General features: G+C 41.3%; 1 protein-coding gene across 1 annotated transcript in view; it reads right to left on the reverse strand.

Moving 5' to 3' along the window:
* The window catches only part of LOC124039707 (solute carrier organic anion transporter family member 5A1), a 104,164-nt gene extending 84,442 nt beyond the window's left edge, over positions 1–19,722 (reverse strand). Inside the window, exon 1 of the mRNA XM_046355959.1 lies at positions 18,155–19,722. Within this exon, the coding sequence (XP_046211915.1) occupies positions 18,155–19,154 (1,000 nt within the window). The 5' untranslated portion in view covers positions 19,155–19,722. The remainder of the gene's footprint in view (positions 1–18,154) is intronic.
* Positions 19,723–20,223: the final 501 nt, after the last annotated feature.

The following is a 20,223-nucleotide window of genomic DNA, read 5'->3' on the forward strand; positions in this document are numbered from 1 at the left end:
ATACGGCACCACAACAAACCTGCCAAGAGACGAGGCAACAAAGAGACCAAAGATAACCCTGAAGGAGCTGCAAAGCTCCACAGCAGAGATTGGAGTATCTGTCCATAGGACCACTTCAAGCCGTACACTCCACAGAGCTGGGTTTTAAGGAAGAGTGACCAGAAAAAAGCCATTGCTTAAAGAAAAAAATAAGCAAACGCGTTTGGTGTTCGCCAAAAGGCATGTGGGAGACTCCCGAAACATATTGAAGAAGGTACTCTGGTTAGATGAGATGAAAATTGAGCTTTTTGGCCAACAAGGAAAAGGCTATGTCTGGCGCAAACCCAAAACTTCTCATCAGCCCAAGAACACCATCCCACAATGAAGCATGGTGGTGGCAACATCATGCTGTGGGGATGTTTTTGGAATGATGGATGGTGCAAAATACAGGGAAATTCTTGAGGGAAACTTGTTTCGGTCTTCCAGAGATTTGAGACTGAGACAGAGGTTCACCTTCCAGCAGGACAATGACCCTAAGAACACTGCTAAAGCAACACTCGAGTGGTTTAAATGTCATGGAATGTGGTTTAAATGTCATTTAAATGTCATGGAATGGCCTAGTCAAAGCCCAGACCTCAATCCAATTGAGAATCTGTGGTATGACTTAAAGATTGCTGTACACCAGCAGAACCCATCCAATTTGAAGGAGCTGGAGCAGTTTACCTTGAAAAATTAGGCAAAAATCCCAGTGGCTAGATGTGCCAAGCTTATAGAGACATGACCCAAGAAACTTGCAGCTGTAATTGCTGCAAAAGGTGGCTCTACAAAGTATTGACTTTGGGGTGGTGAATAGTTATACACGCTCACGTTTTTAGTATTTTTTTTGTGTTATTTCTTGTTTGTTTCACAATAATAATAAAAAATTGTGTCTTCAAAGTGGTAGGCATGTTGTGTAAATCAAATGATACAAATTTTAATTCCAAGTTGTAAGGCAACAAAATAGGAAAAATGTCAAGGGAGGTGAATACTTTCGCAAGCCACTGTACATAATATGACATTTGTAATGTTCTTTTGGTACTTCTGTGAGGGTAATGCTTACTGTTCATTTGTATTGTTTATTTTACTTTTGTAAATGATCCACTTCACTTGCTTTGGCAATGTTAACATATGTTTCCTATACCAATAAAGCCGCTAGAATTGAATTGAATTGAAGAGAGAGAGCGAGAGAGAGCGAGAGAGAGCGAGAGAGAGAGATGGGACTTTGAAAGGGCAGGACAGGGATATGTCTGTGAGAAGGGCAAACGTGTGCCCTGTTTGCACCCGAAACATGATCTACCAGACCAGAGGGACAGTGTGTGTGTGTGTGGTGTGTGTGTGTGTGTGTGTGTGTGTGTTAGTACACTACCTTTGGTTGTTTCTAATCAGGACAGGATATATAGGTAAATTGACTAAGCGAGCAGAAAGAGCGAGAGCGAGAGAGAGAGAGAGAGAGAGAGAGAGAGAGAGAGAGAGAGAGAGAGAGAGAGAGAGAGAGAGAGAGAGAGAGAGAGAACGAGAGAGAACGAGAGAGAGAGAAAGCCATAGACTGAGAACACTACAGATATCTCCTGAGTGACTGAAAAGCAGAAGAAGACAGATGTGCTAAACCTTCTGTCCTTACTCTCAGAACACAACAACATAAGGTACATGTGGGGTTGCAATAGCACACACATCACACACAAAGCACACTCCATCCACACACATACTCCCGTACTCACTCACACAGGGGGAGCGAGCATGGGGGGGACTAAGACTCTGAGCAGCTCTTCTCTTTCTAAATTTATCGGAGGAGAGCAGAGAGGAGAGCACTCTGTGTGTGTGTGTGTGTGTGTGTGTGTGTGTGTGTGTGTGTGTGTGTGTGTGTGTGTGTGTGTGTGTGTGTGTGTGTGTGTGTGTGTGTGTGTGTGTGTGTGTGTGTGTGTGTGTGTGTGTGTGTGTGTGTGTGTGTGTGTGTGTGTGTGTGTGTGTGTACGGGGACACACACTGGACACACACAGGAGCTCTGCTTGCTACAGTATCAGAACAGTTTCTGCTCAAATATAAAGACAGTGAGATCTTACAGGAGTTTGTATTGCACTGTTAAGAAAAGACAGACAGACACATAGAGCAATCCAAACAAACCAGTCCTTTCAGCTGACTGCAGTCAATGCAGGCATCAAATCAAATCAAGCTTTATTTATATAGCACATTTCAGACATGGAATGCACCAATGTGCTTCACAGGAGAAAAAAATGAACAAAAACAATGTGTTTTTGTGAAATGTTTACTACACAACAAACATAAGAGGATTCAAAACAAAAGAAAAACAATAAAAACTGAACAACTAAAAAGCACCCAAAGGTAAAGCAAAGCTAAAAATATGTATTTTAAGATCTCTTTTTAAAATGACCACAGTTCCAGCCCTGCTTGTAATAAAAGCATGGATGAGTCTCTCTGTATCAGACTGAGAGAAACGGCCACACCTTGGCAATGTTCCTCAGGTGGTAAAAAGCTATTTTGGTCACATTCCTAATGTGTGATTCGAAATTGAGTTCAGAATCTAAAATAAAACCTAGGTTTTTTATCTGGTGTTTTATCTTGATTGCCCGTGAATTACAATGTGCGGCCAGATTCTCTCTCTGTGCTTTGGCACGAACAATAAGCACAATATATACAAAAGTATGTGGACACCCCTTTAAATTAGAGGATTCTGCTATTTCGGCCACAACCATTGCTGACAGGTGTATAAAATCGAGCACACTGCCATGCAATCTCCATAGACAAACATTGGCAGTAGAATGGCCTTACTGTAGAGCTCAGTGACTTTCAACGTGGCAGTTTGTCAAATTTCTGCCCTGATAAAGCTGCCCCGATCAACTGTAAGTAGGGATGCACGATATATCGGTGAACATATCGGAAACAGGCGATATTAGCTAAAAATGCCAACATCGGCATCGGCCCGAAGTCTAGTTTAACGCTGATGTGCAAAACCGATGTCAAAGCTGACATGCATACCTATACAACATGACGTAATGACGAACACGTGCAACACAGCATTCCTAACTTAGCCCACGATGTCTGCTGCTTGGATCGAGCAGTCAACAAGTCAAGCAGTCATTTGAAAGAGTAAGACAGTTTCAGCGAGACAACTTAAAGGTGAAATCCATTAAAGCCAAGATAATGGAATTCATTGTCCTTGACAATCAACCGTTCTCTGTCGTAGGTGTTGTTGGCTTTCACCGACTGGTCGAGCAGCGGTATACACTACACACTATTTTTCAGATGTTCCCTCCCGGAGTTACACAGTAATAGCGTCACTGCTATTAGCTTCACGACAGACCAATATTACTTTTTTTGTGGCCATTCAAGCATGCGATTCGGTATCATTCTCTCTTTACTGTGTCACCACCATGTTCGATGCTAGGTTCAAGGACAGCTACTTCCATGCAGACAAGAAACAGGGTTTACATGAAATGTTCCATACACAGCTGGATAAGATGGAAACGGACACAGTGACTGGGCGCACCGAGGAAGAGAGGCCACGGACAAACAGAGCTGAAACTTAACTGCTTGACATGTAAGATGAAATCCTGGTTGAGAATAAAACGATTGAACAAATGAACAACGAAACAGCACAGCAAGTAAGTGAAAGAAATAGGTTTTGATTATGTTTGACTGGTAACGGGGACATACTAAATGCCAACAAAATACCTTTTCGGTCAGTGTGGTGTGGTGTGTGCATTAGAGGTTGACCGATTAATCAGAATGGCCGATTAATTAGGGCCGATTTCAAGTTTTCATAACAATCGGTAATCAGTATTTTTTTACGCCTTTATTTAACTAGGCAAGTCAGTTAAGAACACATTCTTATTTTCAATGACGGCCTAGGAACGGTGGGTTAACTGCCTTGTTCAGGGGCAGAATGACAGATTTTTACCTTGTCAGCTCGGAGATTCGTTTTTGCAGCCTTCCGGTTACTAGTCCAAAGCTCTAACCACCTGCCTTACATTGCACTCCACGAGGAGCCTACGTGGCAGGCTGACTACCTGTTACGCGAGGGCAGCAAGAAGCCAAGGTAAGTTGCTAGCTAGCATTAAACTTATCTTATAAAAAACAATCAATCTTAACATAATCACAGGTTAACTACACATGGTTGATGATACTACTAGTTTATCTAGCGTGTCCTGCGTTGCATGTAATCGATGCGGTGCCTGTTAATTTCTCATTGACTCACAGCCTACTTCGACAAACGGGTGATGATTTAACAAGCGCATTTGCGAAAAAAGCACCAATGTACCTAACCATAAACATCAATGCCTTTCTTTAAAATCAATACACAAGTATATATTTTTAAACCTGCATATTTAGTTAATATGCTAACATGACTTTCTTATAAGTAGGGCAATTGTGTTACTTCTCTTGCGTTCTGTGCAAGCAGCCAGGGTATATGCAGCAGTTTGGGCCGCCTGGCTCATTGCAAAATGTGTGAAGTCCATTTATTCCTAACAAAGGCCGTAATTAATTTGCCCGAATTGTACATAATTATGACATAACATTGAAGGTTGTACAATGTAACAGCAATATTTAGACTTAGGGATGCCATCCGTTAGATAAAATACGGAACGGTTCCGTATTTCACTGATAGAATAAACGTTTTGTTTTGGAAATGATCGTTTCCGGATTTGACTATTTTAATGACCAAAGGCTCGTATTTTTGTGTGTTATTATGTTATAATTAAGTCTATGATTTGATAGAGCAGTCTGACTGAGCGATGGTAGGCACCAGCAGGCTCGTAAGCATTCATTCAAACAGCACTTTCATGTGTTTGCCAGCAGCTCTTCGCAATGCTTGAAGCATTGCGCTGTTTATAACTTCAAGCCTATCAACTCCCGAGATTAGGTAGTGTAACCGATGTGAAATGGCTAAATAGTTAGCGGGGTGCGCGCTAATAGCGTTCAAGTGACATCACTTGCTCTCAGACTTGGGAGAAGTTGTTCTCCTTGCTCTGCATGGGTAACGCTGCTTCGAGGATGGCTGATGTGTTCCTGGATCGAGCCCAGGTAGGAGCGAGGATAGGGAAGGAAGCTATACTGTTACACTGGCAATACTAAAGTGCCTATAAAAACATCCAATAGTCAAAGGTATATGAAATACAAAAGGGTTAGAGAGAAATAGTCCTATAATTCCTATAATATCTACATCCTAAAACTTCTTACCTGGAATATTTAAGACTCATGTTAAAAGGAACCACCAGCTTTCATATGTTCCCATGTTCTGAGCAAGGAACATAAACTTTAGCTTTCTTACATGACACATATTGCACTTTTACTTTCTTCTCCAACACTTTGTTTTTGCAATCTTTAATCCAAATTGAACATGTTTGATTATTTATTTGAGGCTAAATTGATTTTATTGATGTATTATATTAAGTTAAACTAAGTATTCATTCAGTATTGTTGTAATTGTCATTATTACAAATAAATGTTTTAAAAATTCGCCGATTAATCGGTATCGGCTTTTTTTGGTCCTCCAATAATCGGTATCAGTATCAGCGTTGAAAAATCATAATCGATCCACCTCTAGTGTGTATGTGTGTGTAACCTTTAATTAAATAGGCAAGTCAGTTAAGAACAAATTCTTATTTACAATGACGGCCTACCCCGGGCCAAACCCGGACGACGCTAGGCCAATTGTGTGCTGCTCCTATGGGACTCCCAATCACAGCCGGAAGTGATACAGCCTGGATTTGAACCAGGGACTGTAGTGACACCTCTTCACTGAAATGCAGTGCCTTAGACCACTGCGCGCGTGAGTGTGTGTGTGTGTACTATTTAACTGTTCTAGAATGCTTGAATGGCCACAAAAAAAGTAATATTGGTTATCTGTATCGTTTTTTTTTGGCAATGAAAATATTGGATATCGGTATGTAATATCGGTGCATCACTAACTGTAAATGTTGTTATTGTGAAGTGGAAAACGTCTAGGAGAAACAATGGCTCAGCCTCCAAAGTGGTAGGCCACACAAGCTCACAGGACAGGACAGCCGAGTGCTGAAGCGAGTAGCACATAAAAATCGCCTGTCCTCGGTTGCAACGCTCACTACCGAGTTCCAAACTGCCTCTGGAAGCAACGTCAGCATAAGAACTGTTTGTCGCGAGCTTCATGAAAATGGGTTTCCACAAGCCTAAGATCACTATGGGCAATGCCAAGTGTTGACTTCAGTGGTGTAAAGCTTGCCGCCATTGGGGGAAAGGGGGATACCTAGTCAGTTGTACAACTGAATGTATTCAACTGAAATGTGTCTTCCACATTTAACCCAACCCCTCTGAATCATAGAGGTGCAGTGGGCTGCCTTAATCAACATCCACATCTTCAGCACCCAGGGAACAGTGGGTTAACTGCCTTGCTCTGGGGCAGAATGACAGGGATTTGATCTATCAACTTTTTAGTTAATGCTCTAACCAGCTACCTGCTGACTCTGGAACAGAGGAAACAAATTCTCTGGAGTAAGAAATCACGCTTCACCATCTGTCAGTCCGACGTACAAATCTGGGTTTTGGCGGATGCCAGGAGTACACTACCTGCCCTAATGCATAGCGCTAACCGTAAAGTTTGTTAGAGGAGGAATATTGGTCTGGGGCTGTTTTCATGGTTAGGGCTAGGCCCCTTAGTTCAAGTGAAGGGGAATCTTAACGCCACAGCATACAATTACATTATAGATGATTCTGTGCTTCAAACTTCATGGCAACAGTTTGGGGAAGGCCTTCCTGTCACAGAATGACAATGCCCCTGTGTACAAAGTGAGGTCCATAAAGAAATGGTTTGTCGAGATCGGTGTGGAAGAACTTGACTGGCCTGCACAGAGTCCTGACCTGAACCCCATCGAACACCTTTGGGATGAATTGAATCGCTGACTGTAAGCCAGGCCTAATTGCCCAACATCAGTGCCCGACCTCACTGATGTTCTTGTGGCTGAATGGAAGCAATCCCGCAGCAATGTTCCAACATATAGTGGAAAGCCTTCCCAGAAGAGTGGAGGCTGTTATAGCAGTAAACTCTATATTAATGCCCATAATTTTGGAATGAGATACTTCTGGTTATGTAGTGTACCTCAGTCTTGTTTTGATTTAGCTGAAGGAAGTTGCGAGCCATCGAAATATTTAAATCACTAATATAGTCTAATCATTTATTTGTGCAGCTAAAATCCTCTGGTGACACAGAAATGTAAAGTTGTGTATTGTCCGCGGAACGCTGTGCTTTCTGGTAATGCTGCCAAGGGGGAACATATATAAACTGAACAGTACCGAACCCAAAATCAAACCTTGTGGAATGCCACATGTGATATGTATTTTCTATTAGTTATGTTCACCAAGGGTGACAAAAAAACTCTTGACCGGTTAAATAGGTCCCAATTTAGAACTGGACTGGAGAAGCCAACCCACCTCTCCAGTCTATCCAGAAGGACGTCATGGTCAACAGTGTTGAATGCGGAACTTAAATCCAAGAGTACAAGGACAGAGAGCTGTTTGGCATCTGTGTTGGCTCTAAGATACCACTTTAACTAAGGCTGTCTCTGTGCTGTGGTGGGCCCGAAAACCAGATTGAATTTTTAAAAATATATATATATAGTTGGCAGATCGAAAATCATTTTGCTTTTAGAACACCAATTTCTCCAGAATTTAGCTTAATAATGGAAGGTTAGAGATGGGCTGAAAATGGCTAAAAGCTGAAGAATCTAGATTACTTTTCTTCAGAAGGCATTTCACCACAGCAGTTTTTATCATTGTTATCTTATCTCTCAAATATGCTGCAAACTCATCACATTTGGAGGAAAGTTCACAGGTTTGCAGGGGTAAGCTTTATCAGGCCATCAATTGTCAAGAAGAGCTCTCAAATTATTATTAGTTTATAAATGTTTCAAGCTAATTCTTTAGAGCACTACTTCACTGCTCTGGTATCACTGAGGGAGGCGAGGAGTGCATGGAGGGACTGAACCATCCCTTGCCGTTCTGTATGGAAAACGACCTTATTGATTGCAGCAGTGTGTTTGTGTGTGTGTGTGTGTGTGTGTGTGTGTGTGTGTGTGTGTGTGTGTGTGTGTGTGTGTGTGTGTGTGTGTGTGTGTGTGTGTGTGTGTGTGTGTGTGTGTGTGTGTGTGTGTGTGTGTGTGTGTGTGTGTGTGTGTGTGTGTTTGAATATGTGTCAGTTAAATCTATGGGTCCTTCGTGTCCTCCCAATCAGAGGTAGATGATGTTAGATGATGGCGAGTAGCGATATCGCTGTTTCTAAACATCATTCTCAGTGATGGAGGAGAGGTTTCTGTGTCGTGTGCGTTTGACCTTTGACCTCTTGATTTGTGGGTAAAAAGAGCAGTCGAGAGACAGGTCAAAAGCCATCACCAACAACACGCCTAACCAGAGAATCCTGGAAAGTCAAGAGTAGTGCAATCTGAAGTAGAGGTTTACCGATTATGATTTTTACCGATTATTGGAGGACCAAAAAACCAGATACCGATTAAATCGGCCAATTTAAAATAAAATACAAATTAATACAATACATCAATAAAATAAATTTAGCCTCAAATAAATAATAAAACATGTTAAATTTGGTTTAAATAATGCAAAAACAAAGTGTTGGAGAAGAAAGTAAAAGTGCAATATGTGCCATGGAAAAAAGCTAACGTTTAAGTTCCTTGCTCAGAACATATGAAAGCTGGTGGTTCCTTTTAACATGAGTCTTAAATATTCCCAGGTTTATGTTGTAGTTATTATAGGAATTATAGGACTATTTCTCTCTATACCATTTGTATTTCATTAACCTTTGACTATTGGATGTTCTTATAGGCACTTTAGTATTGCCAGTGTAACAGTATAGCTTCCATCCCTCTCATCGCTCCTACCTGGGCTCGAAGCAGCGTTACCCATGCAGATCAAGGGGAACAACCACTCCAAGTCTCAGAGCGAGTGATGTTTGAAACGCTATTAGTGCGCACCCCGCTAACTAGCTAGCCATTTCACATTGGTTACACCAGCCTAATCTCGGGAGTTGATAGGTTTGAAGTCATAAACAGCTGCTAGCAAACACGCAAAAGTGCTGTTTGAATGAATGTTTATGAGCCCGCTGGTGTCTACCACCGCTCAGTCAGACTGCTCTATCAAATCATAGACTTAGTTATAACACAGAAATATGAGCCTTATGTCATTAATATGGTTAGAATCCAGAAACTATCATCTCGAAAACAAGACGTTTATTCTTTCAGTGAAATACGGAACCGTTCCGTATTTTATCTAACGGGTGGCATCCATAAGTCTAAATATTGCTGTTACATTGCATAACCTTCAATGTTATGTCATAATTACGTAAAATTCTGGCAAATTAGTTGGCCCATACACTGACTCTGTGTGCAATGAACGCAAGAGAAGTGACACAATTTCACCCGGTTAATATTGCCTGCGAACCTGGATTTCTTTCAGCTAAATATGCAGGTTTAAAGATATATACTTCTGTGTATTGATTTTAAGAAAGGCATTGATGTTTATGGTTAGATATACATTGGAGTAACGATACGCACCGCATCGATTATATGCAACGCAGGACACGCTAGATAAACTAGTAATATCATCAACCATGTGTAGTTAACTAGTGATTATGATTGATTAATTGATTGTTTTTTATAAGATAAGTTTAATGCTAGCTAGCAACTTACCTTGGTTTACTGCATTCACGTAACATGCAGGCTCCTCGTGGAGTGCAATGAGAGACAGGTGTTTAGAGCGTTGGACTAGTTAACTGTAAGATTGAATCCCTGAGCTGACAAGGTAAAAATCTGTCGTTCTGCCCCAGAACAAGGCAGTTAACCGACCGTTCCTAGGCCGTCATTAAAAATAAGAATGCGTTCTTAACTGACTTGCCTAGTTAAATAAAGATTAAATAAAGGTGAAATATATATATATATTTTTTTTAAATTGGCCAAATCGGTGTCCAAAAATACCGATGTCTGATTGTTATGAAAACTTGAAATCGGCCATTCCGATTAATCGGTCGACCTCTAATCTGAACTACAGTAGATGGATAGATAGGAGTAGATCAATGTGAGTACACATATGTTTTAAAAGGCGAGAGGGAGAGAGGGGTGGGGACTGTGAAGAGAGTCTTGTTCCATCCCAAATGGCTCCCTATTCCCGTTATAGTGCACTACTTTTGACCAGGGTCCATGGGGAATAAAGAGCCATTTGGGACACAACCAGGGACAGAAGAGTGGGAGTGTGAGGAAAGAGAGAGGAAGAGAAGAGGTAAAAGTTAACCCCATGCCTCTGCTGTTTCCATAGTGATAAGGTCAACATTTGACGGGTATGGGGGGCCACTTTTGAGGAATGCCTTCGCTCGCACACACTTATTTTATTTATTTTATTTCACCTTTATTTAACCAGGTAGGCTAATTGAGAACAAGTTCTCATTTGCAACTGCAACCTGGCCAAGATAAAGCATAGCAATTCGACACATACAACAACACAGAGTTACACATGGAATAAACAAAACATAGTCAATAATACAGTAGAACAAAAGAGAACAAAAAGTCTATATACAGTGAGTGCAAAGGAGGTAAGATAAGGGAGTTAAGGCTTGAACAGATGAAGAAGGATACACACACCATGTACCACACACTGAGTGCTACATAGCAGACTTGGCTCTCCTGTACCCCGCCCGCCCGCCACACACACACACACACACACACACACACACACACACACACACACACACACACACACACACACACACACACACACACACACACACACACACACACACACACACACACACACACACACACACACACACACACACACACACACACAGAAAGAGACACAGACATGGACACACACATACAGAGACACACATACACACAAACAATTTAAAGACAAAGGCAATCCAATTTTTAAAAATAACTGTATCAGGGTTTATTCTGGGTCAAAAAGGAGCTGAGGTGGTGGTCATGGAGGGGTTGTGGTTGTGGTAACTGGTGCGGTCACCCTCCTGTTGGCCGCAGGCCAAAATGTAGCTGTTTTAAAGCTAATTTCTTGCAATTCTACACCTTTTTACATGTGGCGGAGAGAAAATGTTGCAGTTTTAAAGCTAATTTCGTGTTCTACACATTTTGCCATGGCTTATGCTATCTGAGTGACTCAAATGTTATAACAAAATACATGGGGGCACCATGCCATGACAAAAATACTCCTGAATGTGTCATTTTGGACATTTTAGATTCCCCTGACTGTCTAGCTTTTATTTAGATTATTATTGGTTCTCAAAGATGATTTCATTTAAAAAATATTTAGGTCCATGATCTTTTTCTACATACTTTCTATCTGATTTTAGTCGTTTAAGTTAACACTGAATTATTATTTTTTTACTGTTTGGAAATAGGCGGATCAAAAATACACACGCAGAATAAACCCTGTGGTTATCTGTCACTATCGTTAATGACCTTACGTAGAAGTCAACACACCCTCACTCATGCACGCGCATACCTTAGAAGAGCCAAAGGATTTTTTATCTGCTCATCTCCTATTCACAGTCAGTTGACATGCACAGACAAGTCTCAAGTCCTTGTAATCACCAACAACACTACTGTTGAAATGAAACAGACTATCATCAATGTTGAGCGACGGACTGAACAAAGCCAACACGGTCAACAGAACGCTAGCCTAGCGACTGGTGCCTCTGTCACTGGCTGTATCCCAAATGGAACCCTATTCCTATACGCTCTGGTCAAAAGTAATGCAAGATAGGGAATATGGTGCAATTTGGGCCACTATCTCTACGAATGCTGCCTCTAATCAGCCTTACAGGGGTGATGTGTTTTCCCAGAGCATCCTGTTAAAGCCAGGGTTAAAGCCATGTTTTTCTCCCAGTGCAGTCCCAGCAGAGCAGTTTGTGTGTAGTGTAGGTGGACTCTGCTAAGCATGCTCCGTAGGGTAGGTAATGATGTGAGGGGCCTTTTCAGCTCAACCTTCAACCCTCCATTCATCTCTCTCTTGCTCTCTCTCTCCGACACAAACACATACACACAAACAAGGACACATGCAGGCACGCTTACTAATGCATGCAGTGCCTTCAGAAATGATTCATACCCCTCGACTTACTTTTGTTGTGTTACAGCCTGAATTGAAAATAGATCAAATATTAGTTTTTTTCACCCATCTACACACAATACCCCATAATGACAAAGTGAAAACATGTTTTTAGTTTATTGAAAAAGTTTATTGAAAATGACATATATATTTAATTTAAATACAGTTGAAGTTGGAAGTTTACATACACCTAAGCTAAATACATTTAAACTCAGTTTTTCACAATTCCTGACATTTAATCTTAGTAAAAATTCCCTGTCTCAGGTCAATTAGAATCCCCAATTTATTTTAATAATGTGAAATGTCAGAATAATAGTAGAGAGGATGATTTATTTCAGCTTTTATTTCTTTCATCACATTCCCAGTGGATCAGAAGTTTACATACATACAATTAGTATTTGTTAGCATTGCCTTTAAATTGTTCAACTTGGGTCAAACGTTTCGGGTAGCCTTAGACAAGCTTCCCACAATAAGTTGGGTGAATTTTGTCCCATTCCTCCTGGCAGAGCTGGTGTAACTGAGTCAGGTTTGTAGGCTTCTTGCTAGCACACGCTTTATAAGTTCTGCCCACATATGTTCTATAGGATTGAGGTCAGGGGTTTGTGATGGCCACTCCAACACCTTGACCTTGTTGGCCTGAAGCCATTTTGCTACAACTTTGGAAGTATGCTTGGGGTCATTGTCCATGTGGAAGACACATTTGCAACCAAGCTTTAACTTCCTGGCTGATGTCTTGAGATGCTGCTTCAATATTTCCACATAATTTTCCTACCTCATGATGCCATCTATTTTGTGATGTGCACCAGTCCCTCCTGCAGCAAAGCACCCCCATAACATGATGCTGCCACCACCGTGCTTCACGGTTGGGATGGTGTTCTTTGGCTTGCAAGCCTCCCCCTTTTTCCTCCAAACATCATGATGGTAATTATGGCCAAACAGTTCTATTTTTGTTTCATCAGACCAGAGGACATTTCTCCAAAAAGTATGATCTTTGTCCCCATGTGCAGTTGCAAACCATAGTCTGGCTTTTTTATGGCGGTTTTGGAGCAGTGGCTTCTTCCTTGCTGAGCGGCCTTTCAGGTTATGTCGGTATAGGACAAGTTTTACTGTGGATATAGATACCTTTGTACCTGTTCCCTCCAGCATCTTCACAAAGTCCTTTGCTGTTGTTCTGGGATTGATTTGCACTTTTAGTACCAACGTACATTCATCTCTAGGAGACAGAACGCGTCTCCTTCCTGAGTGGTATGATGGCTGCGTGGTCCCATACAGGCTTCCTTTTTACTCTGTCATGTAGGTTAGTATTGTGGAGTAACTACAATGTTGTTGATCCATCCTCAGTTTCCTCCTATCACAACCATTAAACTCTGTAATTGTTTTAAAGTCACCATTGGCCTCATGGTGAAATCCCTGAGCACGTTCCTTCCTCTCCGGCAACTGAATTAGGAAGGACGCCTGTATCTTTGTAGTGACTGGGTGTATTAAGACACCATCCAAAGTGTAATTAACCTGTTGATCCTACCCCCTACTTTTTCAAACATTCTGTTAAAAATCGCGCAACATTTCAGCACCCTGCTACTCATGCCAGGAATATAGTATATGCATATGATTAGTATGTGTGGATAGAAAACACTCAGACGTTTCTAAAACTGGTTAAATCACGGCTGTGACTATAACAGAATGTGTGTTTCATCGAAAAGCGCAGGAAAATCTGATCCCTGAAAACTGGAAAATATATCAATGCGCCACTTGAATGTATTGTTGAATGGAAACCACATTACCTGGAGCCGAGGTTGCAATACCTACAGCTTCCACACGATGTCAACAGTCTTGTCATTTGCCTAGGCTTTGTTTCTTGGTCAAACGAACAAGAGACAGCCCATTTCTTCCGGTCTCCAACAGGATATTTTGGTTGAGATTTATCCGAACATTATTTCAAGACGTAGAGCTATAGAATATACATCGCCCCGTGATCAATTTGATCGATTATTAACGTTTACTAATACCTAAAGTTGCATTACAAAAGTATTTTGAAGTGTTTTGTGAAAGTTTATCGTCGGCTTTTTTAATTTCAAAAAATGATGTTGCGTTATAAAACACTGTTTTTTTCCTTGATCACACAGTCTTCATAGATCGATATCTAGGCTATATATGGACCGATTTAATCGGAAAAAATGACCCAATAGTGATGTTTATGGGACATCTAGGAGTGCCAACAAAGAAGATCGTCAAAGGTAATGAATGTTTTATATTTTATTTCTGCATTTTGTGTAGCGCCGACTATGCTAATTATTTTGTTTACGTCCCCTGCGGGTCTTTAGGGGTGTTGCATGCTATCAGATAATAGCTTCTCATGCTTTCGCCGAAAAGCATTTTAAAAATCTGACTTGTTGGCTGGATTCACAACGAGTGTAGCTTTAATTCAGTACCCTGCATGTGTGTTTTAATGAACGTTTGAGTTTTAACGAGTGCTATTAGCATTTAGCATAGCGCATTTGCATTTCCAGATGTCTAGATGGGACGCCTGTGTGTCGGGTGGAGGTAAGATTAATAACCACCATGCTCAAAGGAATATTCAATGACTGATTTTAATTTTCTTTGTGAGGAATTGGGAAACCTCCCAGGTGTTTCTGGTTGAATCTGCGTTTCAAATTCACTGCTCGATTGAGGGACCTTACAGATAATTGTACAGTGGTTGCTCCACTAAAGGTTGAGTGATTATGCTGCGGTACGTAGAGGTCATTTGTGGTTTAGTACGGTACCCTGCGTCACCACTTCATTGCTCCAGACCAGCGCAAGGGGAAGTTAGAGTCCTGATGATGCTTTTGGGTTCTATAATGTGTCTCTAATTGACAATGAATGGGTGACATAAACCTAAATAGAAACTGATAATTGTGCACATCGTCAGTATTACTTACTAAAACTGTTGTTACACTAAGGTTTTTATTATTTTATTTGGATGATTTTGCACTTACTGTAGAAGTGTAGCCCGGTCTTTAATTAAGACATGTTTTGGTTATCCTGACCTGGACACCATGTACAGTATTATAATAGCCCATTATGGGCTGTTAGCAGGACAATATACCTTGACCAAAACCTCTCTGTATTTTGATACTTTGTGGATGGGGCCTCCCCATTGGCGTCGCTATCTAGGTCACCGCATCACAATGCAAAATGAGTTGCTACAGATACAAGGGTTGGGCGCCACCGGGAGACCCATGAGGCGGCTTTTGGTTTTAATTTAGAATCCTCCAATCCTCTATATCTAATTATTGGCGGAGAGTCACATCATATTTTTCGATATACTGCAGGCCTACCGTAGGCGATATGAGTCTCACTAGTGTTGAGTAATGTGCTTTTAAAAGTGGTGTAGGTTTTATTTATTTAAAGGGCATATTGAAGTTAGAAGCAATAGGGTTTGAAGCAATAGCCTACAACTATTTTAGCACCATTTTGCTCTGTTCTGAGAAAAGCATGGGGACTGGTCTTGATAAATCAATGAGATTTTTATTTTCACTGAATCTTCGTTTGGGTATTGGTTAGATGAAAATTACACAATTAGGGTGTAGAAATGTTATGCTCTTAGCGTATCCTTTATTTAACTATTCAAGTCAGTTAAGAACACATTTTTATTTACAAGGACAGCCTACTCCTTCCTCCCCAACTGGGAATTGAACCCCGGTCTCCCACGTGCCTGCACAACACGGGGATTCTTTAGCTAAATAGCCGAGCACTGTATCCTACTCCCGCCCATCACGTTGTACAGTGCCATATTTTCTGTTCCATTCCAACGGAAACACCATAATATTAATCAAATTAATTAATCAACATTTCTTAAAATAAGTTCCATATATTATGTTCTTACAAAAAAGTTTTAAATTCTCTAACACAGCCACTATAGAAGGCTATGAAACGCTTCTCAAAGATGCCCTCTGGTGGTCAAACTAGCACTAACTAGCATTAATGGTACCAGTGGTTGGCAATTAAATAACGTGTCATAGAATTCTGCGGCACCACGCAAGCTGTGCTGCAGTACGCTGCAACTTTTAAACGACGAACCACTCTATGTGTGGTGTACAGAGATGAGGTAGTCATTCAAAAATCAGGTTAAACACTATTATTGCACACAGGGTGAGTCCACGCAACTTATTATGTGACTTGTTAAGCACATTTTCACTCCTGAACTTATTTAGGCTTGCCATAACAAAGGGGTTGTATACTTACTGACTCAAGATATTTCAGCTTTTCATTTTTAATTTGTAAACATTTCTAAAAACATAATTCCACTTTAACATTATGGGATATTGTGTGTAGATGAGTGACACAAAATCTCAACTTAATCAATTTTAAATTCAGGCATTTTAAATGCAGTGGCAGCCACGATTTAGCAGTATATGGCAAACACTGACGTAACACCCTGTCTCTAAGCCAGTGTTGGGACATTAAGCAGCTGTTACCCCAGACTGAGGGTTGTCCCCTTTGCCCCAATTACCCAGCTGGGGGGTATGGGCAGACTGCCCTCTAGATACTGCCCTTAAGAGTCCAACCCACCACCCTGTGTTTACATTATTTATCACATCATTAGTCTGCTCATAATTGACATAATTGTGTACAGACTGCTGACAGCCTGCCTTTGTTAGAGTTCCATGAAGATGTGAGGTGAACTACAGAGGAAAGGCTCTAGTCATAAGGAGACATTGTAGGATTTGGGTTCTACAGGGGGCTAGATTAGTCGAGTAGAGATATGGTAGAGAGATATGGAAGACCATCCCTCACCATAACCTCCACATGTGCCGGTCTAGCCACATTTATAACGGAACCCAATCAGCAAAGCTAATTGAGACTAATTCTGTTAGCGACGGCTAATTGTGTGTCCCCAAGAGCTCTGAGAGGAATGTCTGTTCCCGTCCCTGTTCCTCACCCGACCTCTACGCAAAACAGAACGCATTGGAGAACGTACAATATGAGAACCAGGGTTGGGGTTAATTCCACTAATTAAATTCTAATTAAATTCCCTCTGACTGTAAATTCAATTCAATTTCAATTCTTCAGAATGATTATGTCACTATACTAGTTATACATGAAATATAGAAATACAAGTTTAAATTATTATTTTTAAATCCTGCAGTCAATGTTTTATACTAAATGCATTAACTCCATTACGTAACTGTGAAATGTACACATATTGAATTCTAATTCAATTCAATTCCAAAGATAAAATGTTTTTACAATTCCAATACAAAAAGTTTAATTCCAATTCAATTCCAATCCCATAACCTGAAGATTGTTGAAATTTGTAAAAAAAAATATTCGACCTTAAATAATTCCACTGCACAACCTCACCTCCACCCCCCAAAAAGTATGTTGTGAACTAACACTTGCACTTTACTTTTCTTCCCACCTTACTAACTCTAACTTTGCTGATAGCTACTTTATTGTGGAAAAATGTACTTAATAATAATAATAATAATAATAATAATAATAATAATAATAATATAATAATAATAATAATAATAATATAATAATAATAATAATAATAATAATAATAATAATAATAATATAATAATAATAATAATACTTATTATGCATACATTCTATACTTATTATGACTGAGATATGGTTCTCCCAACCTAGCATTCTTATGATGAATGCACTAACTAAGTCACTCTGGATAAGAGTGTCTGCTAAATGACTCAAATGTCAATGTTAATGTAAACATAAATTCTCCACTTCATGAGTGAATTCAAGAATTTCTAATTGAATTGGAACTGACCCCAACTCTGATGAGAACATATGACAGCACTATGAGAACTTGACGTGAACCTCAAGATCCGCAAAATTCCACTTTCCCGGGATATATATATACTGTATTGTATTCACAAGCTACATACGTTTAATAACACCTGAAACAGTCAGTAGCCCAGTTTACTCAGCAAAGGGGGCCAGTAAAAACCTTTCTGACCTCAGCTTGGTAGAAATGAGATTGTTCTAACAGATATATAACGATTAATCAAATGTGTCTTACCGAGGTAGAGGGAGGCATTCTCCTTCTTGACGTTGTCGTCCAGGTAGGTGGGTCCCAGGGTATAGATGGGCGTCGACCCCATACCCACCAGGATCTGTGCACAGATAAATAGCGCCACGTACAGGCTGTGTTCGTTACCCTCCTGGTCTCGGGGGCACGACGCCACGTCCAAGGCATCCCGCCCGCTGCCGTTCCCGCTCTGGCACAGACCCTCGTGGCCCGTGGACGAGTTGAGCTCCTGGATCTGGTAGGGTGGTGAGATGAAGTGTGGCAAGGAGAACAGAGCCGCCCCTACGGCTATGAACACCCCTCCTACCGCCAGCCAACGCGGCCTCTGACCCCTGCCTCCAAAGTAGGAGATGAAGACGACGACGAAGAGAGAGCCGATGTCAAAGCAGCTGACAAGAAGGCCGGACTCGGAGCTGCGGAGGCTGTAACGCTTCTCGATGGTGGTGATGACGCTACTCAGGTAGCCCGATACCATCAGCGACTGGATGAACGTCAGGTAGCACATGCAGAACAGGAAGCAGCGCGAGTCGGCCAGGATGGCTTGCACATACTTCCTGGCGGGGATACGGAGGAAGCGGGTTAAAGAGAAGCCTAGTTTCTTATCCCTGGCTCCAGTAGCCATGGAGCTTCTCAGTCCCATCAGGCTGGAGGCCGAGAGGGACTGGAGCTTGAAGTCTGTCAGAGAGGAGGGAGACTCTGCCTGGCTAGAGTCAGGGTCAGTGGGGGTTTGGCGATGGAGCTGGCTGCTGTGGTGGTCGGTGGCTGCTGTGGCCATGGAGGTTTGGGTGGTAAGGACCAGACGTGGTTCCCCCAGCAGAGGCTCATCACAGCCTGACAGACAGGGCCCATTCAGGATGGGGAGACTCTTGGACTTGAAGCAGCTCCCTGTGTCATGGGTCATGTACTGATACTGGTTCTGGAACTGTAGGACCTCACGGACCTCCAGGGAATCTGATAGGTCGGAGCCCGTCTCGTCGTTGTCTGATGACATCGTGTTTGTTGGGCTACTGAAGATAACTAAGGCTTGTGTATTGAGTATCACTGTATCTCAGTTTAGCTTATTTGGATCCCCAGTAGCTGTTGCTCGTGCAGCAACTACTCTTTCTGAGGGCCAGTGTCTCAGAGTGGATAGCTAGAGCCACATTAGCACACAGTACTAGTGTGACTACCACTACTTCTGGGCAGACAGCAGTAGAAAGTACACTGCCCTGACAGTAGATATGGAGACCTGTGTTGGTGCTGGTGGGTCTCTCTAGCAATGGACATGATTCAGCAGCATTGCTGTTTGCACTTAGCAGAGCAATGCTGCGTTGCTTATATCACAAACATACTATGTATGCTCCTCATTTGGACTAAAATAAATACAAATATCTCATAAACAATTAAACAGCGCTATCTGGGTTGGATAGAAAAACATAACGTTTTTCAACTGTGTGATTCCAGCGAGCCAAGCCCAACCGTTATTTCTATGATGTAATTCTGTTGACAGGCAACACGCAAGCAAAACACTAAGGGAACTATGTAAGCTATCTGAGATGTTTGGATTTGGAGAAGATAATAGGTCCAAGAGCGTCTGCTAAATGACTTAAAATGTAAATGTAAATGTATAGTTGTGTTTTTTTCAGTCCTGTTTTTCGTTTTTCTGGTCAGTGGTGATTTGATAGCTCTTTGTTTAGTTGTCACTGCATTAAGTCCTCATGGGGAAGCGTGTTTCTCTCTCAAACAGCTGAGCAGAATCCTACAGAGAAATGACAGTGGAGACAATTTACCACAAAAGCATTCACCTGACAGCACGTTGTGACACAAACTGGTGTAAGAAGGGCTTTATAAATACATTTGATTGATTGACAAATAGGCTATTCTCCATGTGCACAAGGTTGTTACATGTGTTACATCTCCATCGTGGTTCGTCTTTCCTATATCCCACTGGCAACATTGTGTCATTTTAGAAACAAGTCATACGATATAGGTTACATATTCGATGAATAACGGTCAACAAGAAACAGTAATTTCTTACAAAACAAATCAACATAATTGAGCCGAAATTAAAACCTGCCATA

This window comes from Oncorhynchus gorbuscha, linkage group LG07 (assembly GCF_021184085.1).
Source record: "Oncorhynchus gorbuscha isolate QuinsamMale2020 ecotype Even-year linkage group LG07, OgorEven_v1.0, whole genome shotgun sequence".
Lineage (NCBI taxonomy): Eukaryota > Metazoa > Chordata > Actinopteri > Salmoniformes > Salmonidae > Oncorhynchus > Oncorhynchus gorbuscha.